A 26,464-nucleotide genomic window follows, 5' to 3' on the forward strand; every position below is an offset into this window, starting at 1 on the left:
TCCGCCGTCGCATTCTTTTTATTGCATGAAAACATTCTGGAATTCATAACATCAAATATGATCATTAAAATGCATAAATAATTGATTTACTTTAATTTAAAATTTGTAGAATTATACAAAAATGATATTATACGATTTTATAGCCAATAGAGATCGGTATACAACTCATATTTTCATAACAATAAATGCGACCTATCGTCTATAATAAAAGAAAAATGAATGATGAGAAAGGGCGCCACCTTAATTTTCTCTGACGATGTTATATTGTGTCCCTCTACTAATGAAGTGATTCGTGCTGCTCGATTATTCTGTATCAGCTTATCTGAGATTACATCTTAATATTATTAATCATCAAAAATAAACAAAACTCCCATGACTTTCTTTTAAAAAGATATTAGCAAAGTGCGCTTCGTTGCGCCTCGTTGAAGTGAGTTCTATCTCTGTGGATGTGGCGGGGGCGGAGCATTTATTTGATCAGACCTTTGGCCTTGAACAGGTCGCGCATTAACCCCTTCAGGTAGCGGATCTCACGCTGCAAGTCGGAGCACTTGTCGTTGAGGTCGGAGTTACGCTGACGCATCGTTTGCTCCTCGGTCAGAAGAACTTCGATCTGGGCCTTCTTTTTCTGACGGTAACGGGTCGCAGCGTTTTTGTTCTGCTCCTTCTTGCGGGAGCGCCTATCGTCCGTGGAGCGCGAGTAGGGCTTGCCGCGGCTCGGCGCCGCCCACTCCTCGTCCGTGCACGACGAGCGCGGAGACGACGGCGGCGACGACTGCGGCGACGCGCTGGCGCTGTCGCCCGAGTGCTGCGGGGACGGCAGCTGCGCCGCGCGGTGGCGCACCAGCTCCTCTACGTCGTCGTAGCCGCAGTCGTAGTCGGGCACGGTCTGCGCGATCTGCACCGGCGCCGACGTCACCGGCCACGGCTCCCGCGACGGCACGAGTGGAATCGAGGGCGCGAACGCTGCGTGCTGATGAGCTTGTTGAGCGTAATTCAACAGTAATTGAGTGGCCGGGCCCGGCGGACTCTGTGGCGGCGTCAAGTGCGTCAATTCCACGGCGTCGAATACGGTCTCGAACTCTCGGAGTAGCTCCTCCGTGGGTTGCGGAGCGGTGAACACCGGGACCTGGAGATGCAGCGGCCCCGGGACCGGTACCGGCACCGACACTGGTGGCGGTGGCCCTAGACGCTGTGGATCTTGGGAGATGTTCTCAAAAATGGGAAGATCCGCCTTCTCTTCCAGCCATGGTGGGAAGATAGTCTCTGCAAAGAACAAAGCGACAATTATAAAATCGGTTATTGAACATTATTTTAAGAAACTTAATGAAACTAACTAATTAGGTTTATTACAAAATAAATGTTTTTATCAGTAATACGATAAACAAGTTATTCAAACTTAATAAACTACTTCGATCATTAAGATAGTTCTGCTAGGAAAATTCCATTTGAATTATAAATTGAACAAATTATGCAAAATCTATAAATTATTCAACTCGCTATTGCCACAATGTACCTCCGCAGAGGTACAAAGTAGATATCTACCCTGAACTAAATAAACACAATCTCATGTTGCACGCAGAGCGACGCCGGCGCAACTTATCACGATGGGCCATTGTTCGACTGTTAATTACCCTATTTGTAGTTTATTAATTGTTCATTAGTATAAAACCAAAGCCCTAATGATCAGCCCACTTATGATTAATAATGTGTATCTTTTTTGACGTCTACTATGCGATGATTGTAAAAATAAACAATATTTTATGTGAAGATTTAAACGCAATGCAGGGAGTTGATCGACGGCAGCACAATCAATGACCAATTGAACGTAATTGTTCAGATTGGTGTAGGAGACCTTATGCGGTGAAATGAGCGTCAATGTCTTCACATATAATTTATATCTGTTTGCTTAAGGAGTGTACAGAAATGCTAAGTTAGCGACCAATATCTGTCACTTGCTCGGTCGGCTGCAACACCCTGACCCCAGATAAACCTGCACAATCAGAGTTCGCTGACACCGCGCCCTCGATAGCAAATCACTAGATAACTTTGCCACATCGACGTCAAAGTATTCATTTAAACTTGTTTATGATTAGATCAATGGAAAATATTTAACTTGACTCGTTAAAACATCAAATACTGATACGGCCTTGCCATAAACGTGTTTTCTATCGAATATACTGTAGCTTTAAAGCTAAATATATGCTGACGCTTAACGGCACTTTATTAGTGTATAAATAATATAATTATAATATAATCAAGGTTTATTGAGCCCCCAATAATATATGTGACCAAATGTAAATGTCTAAATTTAGGTAAGGAAATAGTTATCTGAGGTTTGTTTTACATAAAGAGAAGTTAATACGTAAGAATATAATGCTGCAGTCTATACTTGTTGATTAAAGTTATATCTAAATGGTTTACAAAAGGCAAAGAAATTAAATTTGAACTGATCAAGGTAATAAAAACAAAAAGTTGACAATGTTTTGTCACGTATACAATACGTGCCAAGATAAGTATTTATCCTCCATTCGAAAGGTGTATTGGTAGGTCATATCTGTATTAATGTATAGGAATGGAAACAAGTGGTCAATAAGTCGCTTTAATTATTGGGCGAGCGAACAAGCGAGGTCGCCTTGTGCGCGAACTGGTTTATCAGTAAAACACGCCACGAGCGGTCAGAGAATACATTCTTTGATGATAACTATAAGTATATCGCATGAAAGTTTGTCAACAGTAAACAACTACTTGATACATTTAAGAATTACTTTGCTAATTAGTGAACAAGACTATTATAATCATATACGCCTGTAACCATTGAAACCCCTATACGATCGTAACTTGTTACTTGTACCACAATCTAATGAGGCTATAGTATATTTGCTGCGTAGAGCTACTTGAATTCCAACCATGAATGCCGATGTGACCAATGATAAATAAGTTGCTCTGCGCTACATTTACTGCCAACATTAAAATTTATAAGGAATAACAATATCAAGTATACATACATTATGAATTGATATGACTGCCCTGTTGTTATTATGTGTATGTACCAGCATTATTTATTGATAAATCTAAAGCTACCGCGATCTCTATATTGCTGGTTGTTTTCAATTTACGACATAATGTATCCGGCGAAGTCAGGCGTTGAGTGTATCGATGCCGTTGTACCAAACAAACAAGTTTGTTGCGCAGTTATCGCTCCAAATCGAATCGGTAATGTGTCCAGTTACTTAATTGGAGTAAACAGTGGAGCTGAACGCTGCCTAATAAAGTACTTGCACTATAAAAAACCGGTAGCGTAAAATTTCAATGACATAAAATATTATTACACAAAGAACAAAACAAAAACTAGAGCATTCGGACCTTGAGGGCGCCTGCGCACCAGAGCGTCACAAACAAATAAAAACGAACGATGACAACTGCTTATGCTATTTAAAAAGAATGGGGAACCTACCAACATACATATCTGCCAATGCCATCACGAAGTCCAATTATGTTATAGCAACTGCTTTACAAATCCAACCAAGAATATCCTTTAATGTCCTTACTGCTACAATACAGTTCTAACGATAACTTTTAATATGATTATAGGGGCAGTGGTATTCTAAAAACTGGAATCCTCGTGGTGCGAGCGATGGTCGTCGTTGAAGGTTCAGGTCCAAACCCTGGGATCTAACGTCTCTTTACAAGTTTTTGTGAGTTGAAAACAATCTCTTTATTCCAGATGCAACGATAGTGGCACTTCATTCTAACGGCGTCCAGACAGCGCATCGACGTTGGCAGACATAGGTTACGAGGAGAGCGCGAGCGCTCGAAATGTGCTTCTCTACTCGAATTTATTGTCACGGGTTACAAGGCAAATACGATCACCAGCAAACGCGACGCGGCACGAGATACTACTGAGCGCGCGCGCGCGCACACACACCCAGCGACGGACCTCCGCGCCTTTCCCCACTACCAGCCTCCACTTGCCGATGTATAAATACACCAATAATGTGCAACGCTACATTCACATTTTTATTTAACTACAAAACAATCAAAAAAATCTAAATCTTTTCAAGAAAATCTAGTGGAAATTCTTCAGGAGTTACATATTGAAACGTCAGATTCATTTGTTATGACCTTTGATTTCCTGTCAACTTTTCCTAGTATGAGCATGTATACGTCAAACAAAAACCCAGTTCATGACGTAGAATGAATATAACAATTTTATAACTAAAAGTCTATGAGCCGTAAGTTTTTAGTTCGAGAGGTAATTTATGAACCATGAGACGGCAAAACTCTAAGTTTCAGCCAGTAAATAAAAAAAAAATAAGATTTCTTAAATTGTATATATGTATCCATCGATTTTAAAATCAATGTCCGTAATTTAATACTGGTTCGTTACGTCGAGGTCTGCCGACGCGTGTACAATAAACGGTGCAACAACCTGCATCGGACACGCTTGGATGTTCGTTGATATAATTTGTGCAGCGTTTGAGTTTAAACATTCAGAGTCTTCATTATTTTTAAAGACATCTACATTAAGTATAATAATGCAAAATTTGCAAAATAATGGATTTCTTTGTGAACCTTTGTTATTGCTACCTAAAATAGAAGGGATTTTTCTGACTCTGTAAGCTTAAGATGTTATCCTCTGGAAATGCTAGAAGATGCGGAACCGTATTAAACCATATAAAGACTCTATCTCATACGAAGATGTAACTATGCGTAGAGAGGGCGATCCCGTTCTTACTTATTGACGAGCAAAGAGAGAGGATATCTTTGTAATTTGTAATTATGATCGTGTGGTTAATCGGCGACACGTCACGTTATCACATTATAATAACGGCTCTATTAGCAGATTGGTTTTACTACTCACACACATTATTAACGAAATAATACTGCCCGAGTTTTCCTCAATGACTATTACAAAATATCTGAATAATAACGTTAAGATCACACACAAAATCAGATGTTTACTTTGTTTTCTGATTGTGGCAATATTTCCACATGTTATATACTCGAGTTATTTCTTAGGTAATTATAATAAATGTCTCTAGATAGTTCTGATAGTTTTGCACACGTTGCTTATTTGTTTAACAGAACACGTCAGAATATCGGACAAAAACTGATTAATAAGTCAAACGAAATGTTGCTTCCTCCGACTGCAGCTCTCTTACATTGAAGATAGCTGTCTAAACGTTTTTATACCATAGTATATACTTGTAATGGTAATTACTTCAACAGACTGAGACACGATATAGATGTGTGAATCAATTTATAAAATTTAATTGCTCATTAGTGATTAATGATAATGTCTGCTGGATCACGCAAGTAAATAATGTTATCCAGTTGGTAGAGGTGTGTCACATGATAGCTATGACCAAGCATGTCTGGGGCTCTATAACACTTCGGTATTTTAGTTATACGATATCGGACGTATAGATCAGCGTTTAATGACACGGTAATAAGACTCTAAAATTTAGAAAATTAATACAATAATTTTAATGTGGCCAAGTGTAAAACAATTTCGTTCACTAGATCACGGGCACCAATTACCTACACCTATGAGCTAGGACAAGTGCCGCTTGAACGCGTCTACTCGATCAGAGACCTTGGAATTCAGTTTGACTCTAAACTAGACTTTCGCGAACATATTAGAAACATATGTAAATCGGCCAACAAATGTTTAGGTTTTATAATTAGAATGTCATCCCAGTTCAATAGTATCAAAGCCATTAAGCTCCTTTATAACGCATACGTACGTAGTAAGCTAGAATACAATGCGGTAATATGGAACCCGCGTGAAAAGTTATACAATTTAATGATTGAAAAAGTACAAAAAAAGTTTGCGAGATTTGTATATAAACGTCAATTTGGATTTTATCCCCTTTTATACCCATCTTTATTCGTGACTGGAATGGTTGGTCTAAATACTCTGGAATTTAGACGTAGATTTATGCTTATCTTACATTATTACTTAATAATATCAGGGCAAGTAGATAATCCATCGGTGCGCGAGTGCATACACTTATATGTCCCTAACCAATATATTCGTGGTGCGGGAAGGCGGCAACACCGATTGCTCATATGCCCACCATCATGGCACTCTGCTCGCGTCACCAATAGTCCCACTATCAGAGCCATACAACTTACTAATGATCTCTTGCAAAGTAATAGGGATGTTGACCTATTTTTTGACAAAACAAACACTATAATTTATGAAATTAAATCATTTCTTAATCATTCAATACAAAAATAAATTAATATCTAATAATAAATCAATAATTATATTTGTTAATAATCTCTAATACCGTTTAAGATAATATTATTTTGTAATGTTAACTTTAATTCTGATATGTTTTTTTGTTGTAATTCCATAGCTGTATTTTATATCATGTATTATTCGAATGTCGTTTTCTGTTTGTATATTACGGTACATAAGCAAATTGGCATTTATGCTGTAAGCTTATGTACTATGTGTGTATAAATAAATAAATAAATAAATAAATAAATAAATAAATAAATAAATACAAATATTCGGTGTTCATGGAGTATTTCTGAAATAGTGATTACTTTTCAGATGAGTCGAATGTTGCTTATTAAAATCTCTACAATTAATCAGTAAATTCTTTATTAAGAACTTAGGTATTTATATGAAGCAACAATAATACCTTTGTATATATATATAAAATAAGATAAATACGTATGTAGAGCAATCACTGCAAAGGCTAGAGGTGTGTCGAATTATCTCGTCAGATACATAGACGTTATATTTAAAGCGAGCTAACAATCACGCACCGTTATAATGACATACCGAGGTTAGAGGTTGTAACCTGTGATATAACGTTATGCCAAATATCATGCCTAATGATATATTATAATCGTTATTTTGAACCGATAACTGCACACGTTCTGGATTACTGTGGTGGTACGTCATGGAAGCAACCACGTTAACTAAGGTCAATAAACCTGATCAGACTTTGTTTGAAAGGCTATTGAAGCAATGCTTTGACTTACACGAAATAAGGAATAGGAAATATCAAATATTAATCTAATTTTGTTGCTTATAAAATATACAATGCAATAGAACTCACGAATAAAAACAGATTTTATGTCCACCTGTCTTCAAAAAAATAGCTTAAAGACTTGAAACTTTTTATAGAGGGGTACTATTTTACACAATTCATGAAAATCATTATAATATATACTTATTTAGAAACAGATTCTTATGAATATATAAATATTTAACTAATAATAACTTGACTTAACAAACTGCTTTGATTAATCAACTGAAATTAATGTAAATTCTTTAAGGTTGCTCGCTGCATAAATATGTTTCAATTGCTAACTATGATATACATATGTAGTAAACATTCAGGCAGTTCGCAACTGCACAAAAATAAATAAGCCGCCAATTATGTATAGACATAACGATATCATATTCTTATAATTGTTTTTATCGTTCCTGCAAATAAATACAGTATCTACTCATATGATTCGATAAAGATCACAATTAATGCAAATTTCAATATGTCCTTAAATTGATGTGACTCATTTACAGCCAGTTTTATCCAGAAGTTTTGCTTCGGAGCCTAATCGGATCGATAGTGAAAAAAGTTATATAAGCTTCACAGTAAGTTTGTCACGATGATGTCAGCAATAAATTGTTTCCTATCTGATATGATTGGTCTCAAATCTCAAATAAAAGGATTATGTATCACGCTGTGACGATACGTATTTATCGATAAGTTAAGAGTAATCAGCAACCGTCCCCCCGGAGGTGTGTCACCTATTACAAACAACATGACTGTCTAAAATGCAATCTAATGCTGAGTTACCGTAGATGAGCTCATCTTTAATCGTAGCTAGATAAAAACCGATATTGATAATAGCTCTAACTTCAGACTCACCAGGCCGATTCTTGGTTTCCAGTTACTCATACGCTAGATCAAAGGTCGATTTATAAGAATTGTTACTACAGCGTCTTCGAGGCCGAATTTCTGATAACCTAACCCAGAAGCAATCGCTTTTCTTCTTCGGGGTTTTTCCGACAGAATCGACGGATTATTTACCGTCTATATATTTCTAAAAGTTAACCACACGTGACAACAAACAAACATTTTAACCTGTATTTCATGGCGAAACCGTCGACTGGTGACTTCAAGAATTATTTCCTGGCGCAGGCTTCGCCAGCCGAGCTAAAACTTTACACAGATAGTAGTAGTCACACGTCGTGCGGTATATTTTTTATTGGGCATGTATTAGTGTTGGCTTCTGTGCTTCTTCTTCTAGACGCAATTGCTCTAAGTTACCACTATTTACGCTACGAAAACTAAAACTAAGCTTCTCCAAAAGTAAGTTGATAAGAAAAGCTTTAACAGGGAGTCGACTAGTTTCAAATTGTAAATGTTTTACTGATCTCTTTATAAAAAAAATCCGATCGAATTGGTCGATGGTCGATCAATTACGTAAGATAGAAACTTCAATCAAACTAACAACTAAGACTAGAACAGAATTATACCGATGCATGTTTCTGGTACACCTTACACAACCACTATAATTCACATTTTTCCGGTAATAACCTCAAAAGATTGCAGCTATCTAGGTATTGTTCAAATTTTTCAAGCTAAATAATTGTAACAACCTACAGCATTGGAAAGTCTTCAAATTACGCAAAATCTTCGGTTTCTGCGCCTAATTTGTTTTCGTAATTAGATACATCGGATACAAAATTACTTGAAGTGAGAAATAAATGCATACTCGACTTTAAACGTAAATTAATAACGTCGCGTTGTAAATTGCAGCGACACTAAATTTCACAATAAAATTCGCATAACCTTAGAAACCAACTAAATAAGAAATTCGTCAAAAAGATACACATTATTGTGGCTTCTTTCAGTAACTTACCTCTGCTTAGCTCTGCTACCAGTCGAGTTAGAAGTCGCATTAACAGTCTTATTCTAATGTTTAAATATTGTATAAACCATTTAACACGTTACATCAAAAAACAGAGCAGTAGTTTTTGCGTTTTTGAAAGAAAAGCGCCAATCCTTTAACCTGCCAACCTTATGAAGTATTTAACATAAAAATATAAATACCTTGTTTGCATGTGTTGTCTAGCTGCTGCAGAAGATCGTTGGCGAGCTCGGCGCGACTGGGCTTGATCTCAGGGGGTGATGGGGGATACAAGCTGGCGGTCGCGTCGTCGTGGTGGAACCCGTCATATTCGCTCTTCGGTGCAGCGCTTGGGAAGTTCTTAAGAATATCTGGAGGACAAAAGAGACTCATTTTTGAAATATATCCATGATTTTTGACAGGACCACGAATGTAAAAACATGCTGATATATTCATAAATGTTGCATCAGCCATGATAAAAATCTCTATGATACATATTTTTCTGATAAAAGTAGGAAGAATCATAAATCAAAGGTAAATTGCGCTTTTAAAAAACACTTTACGTAACAAGCTTTGATTGCTGTAATGTATAAAATTTGTACTTAATTTAATAAAGTAATTATTGTAGACAAAATCAATCTTTCTGTGTAACATTAGGATAAGTATTGTCCTTGTTTCGTTGACATTAGAATCGGAAACCACGGCCTGTGTATCCAGCCGAAACGTGTTAAGAGCAGAGATACCTCACAATATTCAGCTAATATTTAGAACAAAACACAATCCAATGTAAATATTAATTCGTGTTACATATATCACACATTGACACACCCTTTATGATATAGAACCCCCCCCCCCTTTTTTCGAAATCTAAAATTTATATTTTTTTTTCCGAAACGATTAATCCAAAATATTATTAAGTAACCAATGCATAATCGCATTAATCCTATAATAATAATAAATAAAACTAATCGGTGAAAACATATTAAAAAATCTTACTTTGAAACAGCGACATCTGGAAATCTCTACACGAATCACATAATCCATTGTTTTTATAACAACACATTTTTATTTCACTATATATTTACGATTAAAAAGAAAATACTGTTATGCGAATTTAATATTAAAATATAATTAGAGCAATGCGAGTGTATAAGTCGAAGAAGCTTCAAGGTAAGTAGCTTAGATAAGTAGTGTACAAAATACAGCGTGAGGAGCGAAGACGTCAATATATATATGAACCATATCTGTCGCACAATTACGTCAAAGCAACGCCCAGATGTCGTGATGCTTTAAATCTTGGCTGATAATGTCATAACAATAATTTCTGTTATTATAAAAACATCTCTACATGCCTCATTTATCACATTATTCATTATATACCATTATTTCCAGAATAATACAATCGAAAGAGAGGATGGTTTTTAAAAGTAGCCTATTTATGATCATAATTTTTTTTTTAAAGACCGAGATCCGAGGCCACAGCTTAAATACATATTTATTGATTGGTAATTTCCACAAATCCCGATACTTTTATATGGCCATTTAATCAGTTATTTAGAGGCAAATAAGGTCAATCAGACTAATCATAATGTATCATGGTAAACAAGTGTGACTTGAAAGCTATAGGTACTATCTCATCCTTCTATATATAAAAAAATCTTTGTATTTTATCCTCGAGGTGTGTTTGGTTTGACACAAATGCGGACACATAGGAGGTGTTAAGTACCGATGCCAGTACTTTTTTGGCTCCTCCGTATTTTTGACCGTAGTTTTGTTATATTTTGACGTTAATCAGGTAATGAGGAGGGATATTTTTATTCAACGGTTTTCTGTAGTTATTTCATTATAGTGTGAATTTTTATTTATGATGTTATTTTTTTTATCTGTCAATTTCTTTAAATCTCAAAGTTCTCGCCATGCTGATTGAACCATACGACATTTGATAATGTTAATACTCACAATATTTTTAGTATACATTTTACCACTACTGGGTACTACAATTTATTCAAGATATCGAGATGTTATATGTAAATAATTTAATAATGGAAAAACGTGCAAAGCTGAAGTGTAAAAAAATCGCCAGACTGATTAGGCCGGATACATTCAGCAAAGATGAGCAATTACCGCCACAAAATAGATGCCTCAGGATGGTCGGAATCATAGTATTATATTGAGGGACCTGAAAGTCTAGGGAGCGAGTCCCCGGGAACACAGAACCAAGTTAGTAATTAATTATAGGATCATAAAACTAACATACTTAACATAATTCATCTCAACTATTTTCTCATTACATCTTTCTATGGCTTAATTGTCATTGAAATATTAGAAAACCCAAGAGATCAGAATAATCGGTAAAAGTTCGTTTGCACAAGTAAGTAAAGTACCTCTCAGGGGCTACCAGCCGGGGACATATCCAAGATTAGGTTGATTGGGTGTGAATTGAAATAATTATACGTAATTTTGCACTCGCCATAGCGCACGCATGACAGTGCATAAAAAACTTCTAAGGCAAAATGCTAATGTATAGCAGCGTCAGCGAGTGGGCGTGTCTACTGGGCTGTCTCTAGGCAATTGTAGCAGAAAATGAATAAGTTACAAGATGTTTTAATAAATGCACTTGTAAATTCTAAGGATTATTTTAAGGATTGTACGGTTATCTAAACCTAACCTGCATCGCAACAAAAATAATCTGAATGAACATTGAACTACTTGTTATAGCAAAACAATCTAGCACGTCTATTTCAATACAACCGAAAATATGATTACTGGGCTGACAGAATTTATATATTTTTGTGGTGTTCTTTTTTAGAGATTGTTTGAAGGACAATTTTTAAACTCGGTACTAGTTCTATCGACTAGCCAGTAGCTCAATTCTCTATTACTATCGACTCCCGACAACCGAAAAGTCATCGATAAATTTTGTATGAAAATCGGATCAGCGCTCTCTGACGGGTCGTAGGAAATATTTTGGCAGTACATTCTAAATGTCAAAATTTCGATAGCTAGCCGGTTGTCGGTAGTCGATAGTGGTACAGAATCGAGGTACAGTACCTCGATTCTGTACATTCGATACTAACGTCACGCTATCGAATACCATACATTGGTATCGAGCTACTCGTTAGGAAACCGGCAGCAATCCGGCAGAGAATCGCGACCTATCGAGTATCGAAAACTTGACATTTAAAGTGAGAAAAAGGTTCGTTCTGAAAATTTGTTCTTTAAACAAAAATTTTTTGGTAATAATTGTGTATAAATTATTTTAAATAAGTATATTATATAGTGGATAAAAAATAATCATGAAAGGTATTATTCTCATAAATAATATTTATAGTGTACTTTAAACGGTAAGTAAAAATAAATCAATAATATAAAAATATAATAATTAATGTTGTTCAACGAAACATTATCAACACAAAAAAAGAATCATCGTTTTTTTTTTCTCACGTTGAAACAATACCTATTGAGCCTCGTTGGCCTAGTCTTCCTAAAATTATATTACCTAATATTGATTATTTAAATAATTTATTAAAATTAAAAATGGAAAGAATATTTTGTTTCGAAATTCGAATTTCGAATTGCCCCAAGAGCGCTCCAACAAAAATAAATATTTAATTTTATTTTATTTTAATGTTTGGTGAAAAATGGCGCCATGGAAGAACATAGTTGTTTGCAAAAATCCGCTAGGGGCGCTGATCAATTTTTCATACAAAATTTTTCGATAGTGAGTCGGTAGTCGATACTCGATAGTTGTACAGAATCGCGGTACAGCTTTCGACGTTTAAAATTACTTGAAGAACATAGTTCTTACAAAATACGCTAGGGGCGCTGATCCATTTTCGAACAAAATTCAACGATAGTCGATAGTGGTAGGAAATCACACCACTGAAATAATATGAACTTCGTATAAATAAATATATGATAACTGCAGAACCTATATTTAAACATCACGTGTTGTAAATATTGAAAATGTAAGTAGGATAAATAAAGCAATTTCAATAAAAATATATTCCTACATAACACATGCGCCCTAAGACAAACAAGTCGTTGAGAGATGTTATAAAATTAAATGTCAAAACATATTTTCATTGGATACAAGATAAATAATGGAAACTAGCAAATAAGAGATAATATGCAGTTGAAAACATGGCCAGAGGCCAGTAACTCGAAACAAATATGTTTTTAGAAGTTGGCTGATGACGTTATTCCTTATCGCCGAACTACTGTGACTTGCCACTCGGCAAAACATTATCATGACACACCCACGTTTTTGACATAGCAACCAGTAAGTACCTATGCTTTAAACCTATTCCAAGCAAGAGATAAGTATTGTTTTACTTTATCTCGTGGAGATTTAATATAATATATGACGTTAAACAATTTTGCTCCGTTCTCATGTGGTTACTGGTCACTTTTGACCTTTGATCTCATTTTTTTTATATAAATAATGGAAAAATATTGGGGGACAAAAAATATTATTTATAAATGGATATAATGTATATTTTTTTAGTAAGTACAAGTACGTAATATTTAGTTAAAACAACAGTGTAGTAACTAGCCCCGAATTAAAATAATCAGTATCTTTAGCCCTATTAACAAGTGCCTTACACCTTGTTAAGTTGAGAATCTTATGTATTGAGTAATCAGGCACGTGAGTCGGGAAAATATATTTATTACATTTGGGTTTTTTTTAGCGTATTAGAGTTGCACTGCTACATAGTTTTCTTTGAGCACAGAAAGATGGGGCTTGGACCATCCACTTTTTAAATACAGATTTGCAATTTGAAACTTATTTCGGTAGTTATGTGATATTTTTTATGTATAAAAAAATCGTTAATTTAGTTGTATAATGCAAAAGAAGTTAGTTCAAATTATAATTACAAATCAATTCGTTATGTCATGGACAATAGATTCAGTCAGAATAAGAAGAATAGGCAAAAAATGACAATGATAAATCTAAAGAGCTGAATTTAACCTAGAAGTCTAGCAGTTTATTAGGACGGCTTATTTATAAATTAGCATAATTATGTAATTATAATGGCTTATACATTTTTTCGATTGGTGCTACTTCCATACTTCGCCTTGTCTACAAACGAATTATTTCAATTTACTAATACTGCAGATTTTTTTTTTTAATTTTCTCTTATATTACAATACCAGATCTTTTGTAAGTGGCTACTTATATGAGAAGCTAAAAGTGTGGTTAATTAGTGCTCCCCTTTATTGATTATACACAGCAAAAAAGTACGTGAGGTTTATCAATATTTCATTTAATGTCAAACCGTTGCTCTTGTTAAAATACCATACACTTAATAATATGGTTTGAAATGTTACTATGTAGAGCGAGAAACAAATCTAAGATTAATATAAGAGTCTAAGAATATAGATCATTTATCATCAATAATATATTTTTAGAAATAACAATTTTAAACACGTATCTATAAGTAATAGTCGTGTAGCGACTGGAATATTATAATAATCGACGTTGACCTAACACATTGCTATCAGTGTGCATGAGGTGAGTTCGTGGGGGTGCTGGCGCGTCAGGAATAAACCACATTAATTATAAGCTGTGTCAAACGGTCACACGAGATAATGTAATGGCCTGATAACAATAGAACGACTTATGATAAACGAGAACTTCAGGATACTGCGTGGAGTGATCGAGGGAGGCCCGCTCGCTCTTATGTAATACTAACCAACTGAATGCGTCAATGTTTTTTTTTCTCGTACCTATAGAGACTTTTATCTAACAGAACCCATTACATTTCTATAATGTAACCGATCTTCGTATATTAATAATGAATTAAGAACGTGATTTAACTAGTAAAAATATCGAATAGAAGCATATTAAAGGGGTTTCTGTTTCTGAAGCTTAAGTTTAAGGAGCTTTATACCAATATACAGGTTATTTTACTGTACATTACGTACTCTGGTACTAGTAACTGCTATCGTTTTATTTAAACTATCCCAGCGACTTGAACCAGTTAATTATATTGTACATTTTTCTTGTTGAAACTATAACTATAATTTATAAAGGATAAGAGAAGTGTCTGTTTCATTTTCATCCACAATTTTTGTTAACCCATTACTGTCCCACTGCAGAGCAAGGGTGTTCTCCCGAACAAGGGAGGGGTTAGGCATTAAGTCCACCACGCTGGCCAAGTGCGGGTTGGGGACTTTGCATGCCCTCAATAAATGCATTAAACAAATATATTATCAAAAAAAGCTCAAGTACATTGTAGAACGCAGGTACTGGCTATCAAATGAAAATGCTGATAAAAATCAGTAAATCTGTATATTATGACCTCGTCTATATTTTGGTAAATGCTAATTAGCAAACATTAATTATATTTGTACATATATCTTAACTGACATAGGTTTTTCAGAATCATTTCCTTATTTGCACTGATACGTTATCAGCACAAACAAGGTAAATTGTTTCAGCGCCAGATGTTCAAATTGTATTATCAGAAAATGTATTTGAATAAAAGGCGAACTTTGAAACAACCACGTGTAGTCTAGAAGAGTTTAAAAAACCCATCTTAAATGAATGCGTGTACTTACTTATATATTTTTTGTTTACTTTGGTGACTATCCTGCCTTTAGTATTAATAAAATATTTGAAAATCGCATTATTTCGACTGCCAAGCAACCGTATCGAAACCCTATTTCTATGTCATATTTAAGGTCAAGAAATGTTGAAAAGACAAAACAGCAATACAAAGTTAGCAAACTATTAAACTTTATTGAACTAATAATATACATTTTAACGAGCACGTATGCGATACTTGTATCTCTGAACATAAAAATTCCATGATACAGTACAGCAACGCTTACGACAACGCAATAATAGTTCAATAGATAATTAAGATCACTTATTATCTGGCGGTGCCAAATAAGGTCATCGATTAATGTCGCGTGTGCTTCTGTTGCACACGTTCAGCTCTCAATGTACAATTAGATACCTACGAGACGGTTTAATGCCAGTATCATACTGACAAGGACAATTAGATAAAATACCAGTTATAAGAGAATTTAGGGGGAAACTGTTGGAATTAGCCCGCCCACTTAAGTAAACTCTCATGACGTGTCTTTAAAAACAGTAAGCTGCTAGGTTATTGGTTGCCGCCACTTTATTATATAAAATTTTATCTACTGTCTATATGTTTTTGCAGGACTATCTGAATTTATATTTTGATACATATTTGCTAGACAAAAACTCTTTACACAATGACAATGTATAAAAACAAACTCACTTTCGTGGCATAACTGTTTGTGATATCTAACAGTATAGAGACCTCCCTAGCTTTCCATGCGACCTCTAGTGTTACACTGGACAAGCACGTGCAAGCAGTGGAATATATTCATGAAAATTTGAATAATAAGCACGTTTTAGATAAATGAAAAAAAAGATAAAACGTGAAATGCTGACACGTGGCGTAACAGTAGGTGTGGTCACAACGCTCTCCTATTGGCTGAGTTTTATGGGCATATTCACTCGCTGGAAGCCAATAAAAATGCAGTGTCTGTATCAGAACAAATAACATTCGGTTTAAGTTATCAACGACGTGAATCATAATTTTATATGACAAATATAAAAGCTCATTAATGATTACAGTTTTTATATCTTTGAGTGGAAAATACCAAATCTGGAAACAAAGACGTCAATATTATAAAAAAAACTATTTTTTAACTGCTGCCTAAAAAAATAAAAACTGTAGTATCCTCTTTCAAACATAGAATATAGGCATATCTGTAAATTACATACCATAGTTTAATCTCTACAGGGTTTGACTAAACTACATGTTTACACGTTAGACATACTGGTCAACAGTTAAATGTCAAAACGACCAAGATTCTCTGCTCTATAAATCGAAGACATAGTTACTAAAATTCACCCCCCACTTAGGCGCTACGCCAGCATACGAAATAGCAACGCTTTTTTATCTTTTACTGTGTTTCATTATATTGTTCTTGAAACTAAATACATCATACGATTTGTGAAACTTAAGCCGGAATTTAAGCCTTCCGAACCTCCGTTCCATTATATCACATCTTAAATATTCCAAAAGATATGATTACTTAAATAATTGCTAAGAATAGCAATATACTGATAAGAGTTGTCCCTCGACCCGGAAACATGATAATATGCGCGTAATTTTATATTCGTTACTTCTATTGCGAATTTCATGAATCGAGCGCACTACAGACTAATAGGTCACTTCAAGATACGCACAATTTGATACCAATTAATTATTCAGTTACGATATCACTTAATTTTTTTAATTAATTAAATTTTAACTTATACCTTTATGTTATAGATTTACCTAATTATTAAATAACATACTTATTTAAAATTCTTAAAATAAAAGGTTGTCAAAGAAAATATACCTAGGTTTCAAATTAAGATCAGGAGTGACAGATGAAAAAAACAATTGCCCTATTTCTTGAAAAGTTAAATTATATTTATAAGTGGCGACTGTTATGAGCTAATAATAATAAATAATATTTTTTTGACAAAATATTATTGAAAACGTGTAGCGCAACTTTAACTCCATTTATAGAAAAAAAAAATAAAACATAGGTAACAGAAACGAGTTCCTAGTAGAAATAAATAGCAATACGACGTGACGTGTTTACAAGCTATTTGAGTAGCAGTCAATGTTATATAAATCAAACACTTAACTGTTCACAGCAAGTGTTCTTAGAAGGACAATTAATTGCGGTCCAAAGACCAATGTACCATGTATTTAGACTACACACTACTAGTATATCGATAGAACAGTATTCGAGCTTTAATACAGTACATTTTAGTTGTTTCACATCTTTTTTCGCCGCCAATTCCGAAAACTTGATTAAGATTATATAATAAAAAGTGTGGCCTGGCGGTAAATTCACTCTCTGTATCATTGACTATCATAAGTGTCAGCATTTGACCTATATGAATAAATGATTTGATTTTGATTTTTGATTTTATATATTTTAAAAATTAAATAAATTTGAATGGCGTATTACTTTCTTGGTAATATGTGCAATAATAGCTACATGCACTGTATGTCTAGCAAATGTGAAGGTTATTTAAGTTTAATTTGTAATTTTGCCATTTGAAGGATTTTTGACGTTACGGGCTTGGGCGTAAACACTCCTTCAATTAGCTGTACTTGACATACGATTGAAATAATGTCTGCTATAGAAAAAAAATCATCATCTACTTGGAAAGAAACTTACCTTAGACTTAAAACGTCGTCTAGTCTGAAAATGCTTGAACAATATCGACATTATACTTTGAATAGCAATGAATAGCCTTTCTTGTTCTTATATTTCCTACGTATTTAATTTATAATACTATATTATTTATTTTTATTAATAAGTTTAATTATAAATTAAAAGTATTAAATACGAGTCTTGCTTAGCTTTAAGTCACTAATTCGTACATTATCATATCTTGGTTAATATTATTGCAAATCCCGGATTTCGGTATACTGCATGAATCTTTGATAATACCTATGATTTACATTGGGACAAGACCGAATAAGTTTTAACAGCATCATGCGGCACATCTAAGATATCACCTGAAATTATCTCTAAAGAGAAGATGAGAGAAAGTCTTGATAATACCGGCGTCTCGATGTAAGCTGGTTGTTACCCATGATTGACAAATTAACTTGCACTACTGTACTGCGAATTGATTACACAACTACACTATTAACGAACGTGTTACGCAGTATACTTTATTTTTAAAATGCAGAGGCAATCGTTAAACGATAACCAAAACGCATGTAGCAGACAGGGGAAAACGCAAGTTTATTACACAATATATAATAAAGTCTAGATGGATACATCACAGAGTAACTAGCGTAACGCCATATTTCATTACTAGCTGACCTGCGCAACTTCGCTTGCGTCACCAAAAAATCCCCTTTTTGTAACATTTTTTAACGGGTTCTCTGCTCTTATTGGTCGTAGCGTGATGATATATAGCCTTCCTCGATAAATGGACTATCTAACACTGAGAGAATTTTTCAAATCGTACTAGTAGTTCCTGAGATTAGCGCGTTCAAACAAACAAACCCTTCTCATTATAATATTAGTATAGATAATGTATTTCAGAATACGTGGGTTTGACGCGGATCATTAGTGGCGGAGTGTACTAGAGTTTAAAAATAAGTTCGTGCACTTGGGGGGTATACGTACCATTTTCGAAGATGTCGTCAATGTCAGAATCGAGCAGCTGCATGCACTCTTCATTAGTAAGAAGGGAGCCGGCCGAAGCCGGCAACTGATCCCATAGACTCGCACTCATTCTTGGTGATGTTTGAACGCTGGAACATTTTAACAAGTATGTGTAATAACAGGGTAAAATAGTTGTATGTACAAAAAAAAATGATTGTATCAGTATTTTAGAAGAAAGAGTCTTTCTTATAATTTCCTAGGCACAATGTAATTTATAGGACAGTGATGGGATGCTTCCCATCACACTGTTCAAATACATTTCTAACCCCTTTACAACACTTCAATATAATTTTGGAGCATCCAGGTTTTCTTATAATAATGTATTTCACCATAAAAGCGAGTGGTTTACATTTTTACCACATAAATTCGTAGAGCCAAATGCACCTTTTACGCTCTTTGCGTACCCATTGAATTAAAGAGTTAAAAAGTATTGGAAATAAACTTACCAAAGATAAAAGAACAAGTCCTAAGTGATCAGAGTCCGATGATGATTTTGATGTTGGTTGTAGAAGGACAAAGCTGTCCGGTGAGGGCGCCATGTTGGCACTGAAACACATCGAAAAAAAAACACATTAAAACCATATTAATTCATAAATGCATACTAAAAGGTCATAATCATTGGGATTTTTGACAATCCTTAAAGGATGCCAACGTCGATTGTACAATCCTGATACACAGAGCCATGTGCTGCAAATACCTTAAAGTATTCCCTCGCATGAGTTGCTTGCTGTGAAAACCCGGTAGACTTGAGCATAGTGGAAACTCCATCGTAAATACTAACAATAACACGACTATGCATTCCATAAATATAAACAACTAACCTAAAATAAAGTCTTTTCGTCTCACTTCAATTCTTTTAAAAATTCTTAAAGACATTGAGTAAGCTCATTGTTCCTAATATAGCTCTTTTGTTAAGGGTTCGCCTCTCATTTAAATGCAAAGGATGCTGCATAAAAGTATTATGATGATAGAAATCTGCGAATAATATTGTATGTACCTATTTCTGAGTAGATTGTTATCCTTTTCTATACAATATGTTTGGGCCACACAAGTTCTATAAATATCTGTGCTCAATGAATAAAATAACGAGTAACGACAAATCAATTGGGTTCATAAAAGTAACAGCGGTGTTAAATTGCGTCAACATTGTTTTTTTATGACTATATGACTATCGTACCGCTCTATGTACAATATCTAGGATTGAAGACTAGAATGTAGATCAGAATTACCATCAGAGATAAATTATATCACTTCTGAGATAGATTATATGTTGACCACCCGATACTGACTACTGGTGTAAAGATTACCTATATTCCCAATTCATAGATGTTTAATTGCTAAAACTAAATACGTTCGAGATAGTCGATGTAAGGCTTCAACGTTCATAAAGGTCCTTATCACATTTATCTTAATAGCTATACATCAGATGTACACATTACTGTACATCGAATCTGTAGTAACCACGTAAAACGTTGAGTCAAATCCTATGTTGTGGTGAATCACTTCCATCAACAACATGATGTCATTCTTGTTTATAACCGCATCTTAATGCCAACTTGAAAATGACCGCTCTTTACAAAAAAATATAATAATGCGAACCGTTAAGGAAAACATAATAAAATAATGCTTGCGCCTTCTACGTAACTTTAGCAGGAAAATACTTGAAGGCGGTAAAATATAAGCTTACAACACAATATTAAAAACCTTTCCTCATTTCATTTAATTATATCGTGTACAGCTGATTTTCTCATGAAACAGAACTAGTAGTACTATGTTATTAAATTGTTGATTGAACATTAACACAACATTCAGTTAGACTCGTGACGTGTGTTAATTAGTACTCTGAGTTTGAGTAATTATGTAACCTTTTACGGCGGTTCTAAATAGAACTATCAACTTTTGGATACCATACAAACATTTTACACATACGCTTTAGAGTACGTCGTATCAGAAACCAGTTAAAGAAAGTTTAGCTGAGTATTACGATAGACTATAGTAAACATACGTCAATGCGATTTGTTTTTTCTTCCTACTAAACATATATATCTACGGGGGAGCTCACTGTGATACCTTTTATCTAATCATACTATCGTAATCAGGCACATCGGTTAATTCTATTGTGACGTATTCACATGCTTTTGTTTAAGTCTAACTGATTGTACTTAAATTAAAGGAATATCAGCGATACAAAAGTACGCGTGTAATTAATTTCTCAAGAGTCTAACGTACTTTAGTACACACCATTGACGTCACTTTCATGATAATACTAGCCACTCATAATGTATTTTTAGCATTGATACTTATAATCAAAGACACAAAGGCTAAAATAGTTTGAGACTCTCATATAATTACAAATCACGTACAAATTATTTCACCTCAGTATGTCCCAACACTTGATTGCATTGACTTTCAACATGGACAAACTATAATTTCTCAGTGTGCGTTCGCGCAGCGGAATGTTGTTGAATTTAAAGATATTAATTATGCAGATATTTAGTGTATGACGTCGTATAATTGTGTATGGTAAAAAAAAAATTGTGTACGCAGCCATTGTGGAGAAATTCACCAAAAACTGATTCCGCTGGGCGAACGTTGTCCTGGCGGAACTTATTTTAATCCATAGACTTTAGAAGAAAAGAGGTGTGTCCAAAAATTAGTGTGTATTTGTGTGTAATTGTGTATGTATGAATAAAATGAGTGCATGCATAAACTTCGGAGAAATTCAAGTTTCCGCTACGCGAACGTTTGGCCATTAGCTAGTTTTCATATAAAGCGCTTACATAGAGAGCTGTAGATTTTTACATACGTTGTTTTGAATTTGTTTATATTTGTTTAAAAAACAGATTTAGAAAAAATCGTAGGGCTTAAAAGATAAAAATATAAACGTAAAATACACTTAATAGGTCTTAGTTCTTAAAGTATGCACTTTGGGGTCTAGATTTTCACGTTTATACAAACCTTGTAAGTATCTGAAACATGTTGCCAAGTATCAATGATGTTCCGTTATTAATTAAAGAGTTAAAGGACAATTTTACCATGAATAGATCACTGTTTACAAAACAGTCAAATATCACGACGTTCTAAAGGAATTGCATGGTAAAATGTATGCCAAAAATTAGTTTATTCATTCAACTATTCACATGCAAAATTTCATGTCATTAAATTTAGTAATTAAAGAAATCAATTAAAATACTGACGAAGCATCGAAAACCTACATAACCCGACCAAGTTCGGATAGCTACAAAAAAGCGGCCCAGCCATATATCTAAGAGACGTTCTTAACCTTCCAATATAGTATTTACTAATATGGTACAGTTCCGTACACAAGCGTTAGGAAAAAATAAAACAATTGCATTTCTTGAATTAAAAATATTTTTTTAATAATAACCCAACTATCTACGATAAAAACAAATCTTCAATTAACAAGTACTTTTCTATTTAAATATCCGTGTACAAAAAAATTTTTTATTAAGTACATACTTAATTATGTTTCATTACACACTTAAATAAGTAATTATAATAACGTTAACAAACGCTTGCAACGACAGCAATAAACTTAAATTTGTTTTAACTAACATTTGGTGTACAAAAATAAATGACCTTTAAATTATATCGAAACAACAATTGTGTTATCACCTATACCAATTCAATACCGGTATTATACGGTAAATTTTGGGATGTTACCTACATATATTGCATGGACGCTTTTTTGTAGCTATCCGAACTTGGTCGGGTTATGTAGGTTTTCGATGCTTCGTCAGTATTTTAATTGATTTCTTTAATTACTAAATTTAATGACATGAAATTTTGCATGTGAATAGTTGAATGAATAAACTAATTTTTGGCATACATTTTACCATGCAATTCCTTTAGAACGTCGTGATATTTGACTGTTTTGTAAACAGTGATCTATTCATGGTAAAATTGTCCTTTAACTCTTTAATTAATAACGGAACATCATTGATACTTGGCAACATGTTTCAGATACTTACAAGGTTTGTATAAACGTGAAAATCTAGACCCCAAAGTGCATACTTTAAGAACTAAGACCTATTAAGTGTATTTTACGTTTATATTTTTATCTTTTAAGCCCTACGATTTTTTCTAAATCTGTTTTTTAAACAAATATAAACAAATTCAAAACAACGTATGTAAAAATCTACAGCTCTCTATGTAAGCGCTTTATATGAAAACTAGCTAATGGCCAAACGTTCGCGTAGCGGAAACTTGAATTTCTCCGAAGTTTATGCATGCACTCATTTTATTCATACATACACAATTACACACAAATACACACTAATTTTTGGACACACCTCTTTTCTTCTAAAGTCTATGGATTAAAATAAGTTCCGCCAGGACAACGTTCGCCCAGCGGAATCAGTTTTTGGTGAATTTCTCCACAATGGCTGCGTACACAATTTTTTTTTTACCATACACAATTATACGACGTCATACACTAAATATCTGCATAATTAATATCTTTAAATTCAACAACATTCCGCTGCGCGAACGCACACAATTTCTCAATCCTTTGAAATGCTAGACGTCATCTAAGCTTCGTACGCATCAAGCTTGCGTATAAATACATTACTACCATACTCTACGTAGATACTTAAAACCATCGCGAAAACATTTATCAAGAGGTTTAAAACCTAGAATTATGGTAAACGACTTTTAGACGGAATCCCATCTCTACAGAATGAGATTGATGAGTGCTTTAGGTCTACCAACCAAAATGGGTTGGGGATGTACTTACTATGTATGATCAAGAATCGATTATAGAACTCTATTCAAAGTTCCCTCACGGAGTTTTCCATCTAGCAGAAGAAGCACATGGTTAAACCTCCACTCTGAGGAACCCTCGTTTCATTATTAAAATCATCATCTACATATTCTGTAGTTGTGCTTGCGTAACATGAGGAAACACCTATGTTTACGTATAGATTTCAACAAGTTGTGAGCTATTATGACGCGCGAATACCTTATTTAGCGGGTGCGTCATACTTGTTATATGAACTATACTTTTGTTAAAATGACCCCACGGTATGGATTGTCACTCTTACTGGCTCATACTCCATTCTACTACATTACAAAGTATGTTTTTGTACATTGTATTGTACATTTCACTTAATAGTATTTTTTTTACATGTAAATGTGTACCTGCAGAGGTAAAAAAATAAATCATGTTGTACCATTGAATCTTTATCCCACTGCTGGGCAACAGTTTCCAAAAAAACATATTTTATATAAAAAAAAATGGAACAACATAAATACATTGCCTTATATCCAAAATTTTACTGACTGCAATAAGGGCACTCAGCAACACAAGAGTACATTAACATTTTAAATAATTTTATTAGATAATAACTGTAATAATTGGCAGAATAGATAGTAAGTGGTACTTCTTATTTTGTTTGTATACGGAATAACAATTAAGGCAGGTCAAATCGGTTGATAAATATTTGAACTTGGTTAATGCTTTACTTGAAAAACTATACCCGTCTGAGATAAAAATACTACATACTGCAAAGAATATTATAATATATTGTAATATAAGTTTATTGTACTTATGTGTATGAATAATAATACTCATAGACAGGATAAAATTGAGAGATATATTTATTATCTACTAAAAGTAAGGTTCGGGTCAAGTAATGTTTTATCTCACTGTATTGTGCTAATATTTAAGAAACTATTTTTCCTTGTTTACATACACATATGGTACATAGTTCAATTTGCCAAAAAGTACCCATACCTACAAATCACAAATAGTCTTTCAGCATGTGGTTTGAAGTTATCAGGGCTATTAAATTTGTAATATCAGACTGGTTCTTGGGACACATCCCTCTCTATTATTGAGAAATAAACTGCACTTTTAAGCTATTACTTATGTAAAATATGCATTGTCAAACAACATGGACAAGTAATGTGGAATGATATTAGCTGGTCAAGATGAAAATAAGGAAAAGTAAATGAAAATATAATCCTTCCCGAAACTACTTAAGTAATTGTACACAGATAATTCCCATTAAGCAAATAATTGCAGAGAAAATTTATAAAAAGTATCTCACTATTTCATTATTACATTTCACTTTAAATGCTCTTATGACAGTGGCTATATAGTAAATAAGTAAACTATATATTTTATGCTAAACAACACAGCGCAGTAGCAATTTATTATACTACTATAATTCAAGTACTTACAACTAAAAAGTGCATGGACTGCACAGATTATTATTAGCGCTGAGACCTAGGTGAATTATCCATAAATACTAATATTCATTTCTAGAAATGGTGTATGAGATTTGAAAACAAAATCTTATTTTCAACTTGTATAAACTGTAAGTAACTCAATTAAATATAACTAATAACGCGCAAAAAATATATTCAGCGCATTGTTAAAACAAAGTCTGTGACTGTATGAGTAAGCATTTCATAAAATCTCTCATTTCTATTGATGCATGTGTAAAATTGCTGATAACTATAACACGATCTGAACTGGTGACCCGTCATAGTACCCGTGTATATGCGACAAGCATACAGATTGCGAGTGGCTGCTCGGCGTTTGTTTTATGGAATGTTGTAATGACAGGTCTCCCGCGCAACTTGGTGAAAGTGGGTTTCCCCTAAATAACACCTACATAATTATTCGGTGTGCGCATAATGTAGAAGGGTAATCAATCTGCTACGCGATTTGTATACAATATACAATAACATTGAATAATAAAGAATGAACAAATTAAACATTTAACTGTGATTTAGTTTGATGGAATGCGGCGATAGTTCAATATGTTCGGTAAAGAACTTTAAACAAAGAAAAGAGATTATAGATAAGTTATACTCACAGCATTTTTATTATCGTGTGAAGGCACACGCAGGTGTGCAAACGTTAGGTACTAGAAACCCATCGTAACGCAATTATAGCACGAGAAAAACAAATACACGTCTACTAGTTGCGAGCCATTGATGAGTAATGAGAGGGGGAGAGGGCCGGGGGTCGGGGCCTCATGGCCGTAGTACAATGAAACCAAAATTGCCAGATGAAAAAATACCACCATAGCGTCTCCATAAAATGATGCAATCCTTCTCTTAAATTGCACAATATACCATTTAAGTAATGTATTTGATAACTTATTCGTCAAGTATACTGTTTTATGTAAAGCTAACATAAATTTATGGTCAATTACAAGTCCATTTCACATTCTGAAAAGTACTCCATAAGTTGGTAGAATTCTGTGACGTTACTAGAATATCAGTTGTATTATTTATATTAAAATTTAAAATGACATGCAACATGCATGCAGCATATTATTCATCTCAAATACATAGGTTAACAAATACATAACTTCAA

General features: G+C 34.1%; 1 protein-coding gene across 1 annotated transcript; it reads right to left on the bottom strand.

Moving 5' to 3' along the window:
- crc (bZIP transcription factor crc) lies at nt 1-26,118 on the bottom strand. Its single transcript, XM_076122528.1, has 5 exons — nt 25,959-26,118; nt 19,560-19,659; nt 19,075-19,202; nt 9,084-9,251; nt 1-1,263 (listed from the first exon to the last, which is right to left on the bottom strand). Exons 3-5 carry the CDS (start codon nt 19,181-19,183, stop codon nt 467-469), a joined length of 1,074 nt encoding a protein of 357 aa, XP_075978643.1. The 5' UTR covers nt 19,184-19,202; nt 19,560-19,659; nt 25,959-26,118; the 3' UTR covers nt 1-466.
- Nucleotides 26,119-26,464: the final 346 nt, after the last annotated feature.

The sequence above is a fragment of the Anticarsia gemmatalis genome, chromosome 14 (genome assembly GCF_050436995.1).
Source record: "Anticarsia gemmatalis isolate Benzon Research Colony breed Stoneville strain chromosome 14, ilAntGemm2 primary, whole genome shotgun sequence".
Taxonomy (NCBI): domain Eukaryota; kingdom Metazoa; phylum Arthropoda; class Insecta; order Lepidoptera; family Erebidae; genus Anticarsia; species Anticarsia gemmatalis.

Excerpts from the sequence above, each read along its gene's own strand:
- crc (XM_076122528.1), bottom strand. The coding sequence starts at position 19,183 with ATGAGTGCGAGTCTATGGGATCAGTTGCCGGCTTCGGCCGGCTCCCTT. Across the intron at positions 9,252-19,074 it reads TGACGACATCTTCGAAAATG|ATATTCTTAAGAACTTCCCA; the intron begins GTACGTATACCC and ends TTTGTCCTCCAG. Across the intron at positions 1,264-9,083 it reads AGACAACACATGCAAACAAG|AGACTATCTTCCCACCATGG; the intron begins GTATTTATATTT and ends TGTTCTTTGCAG.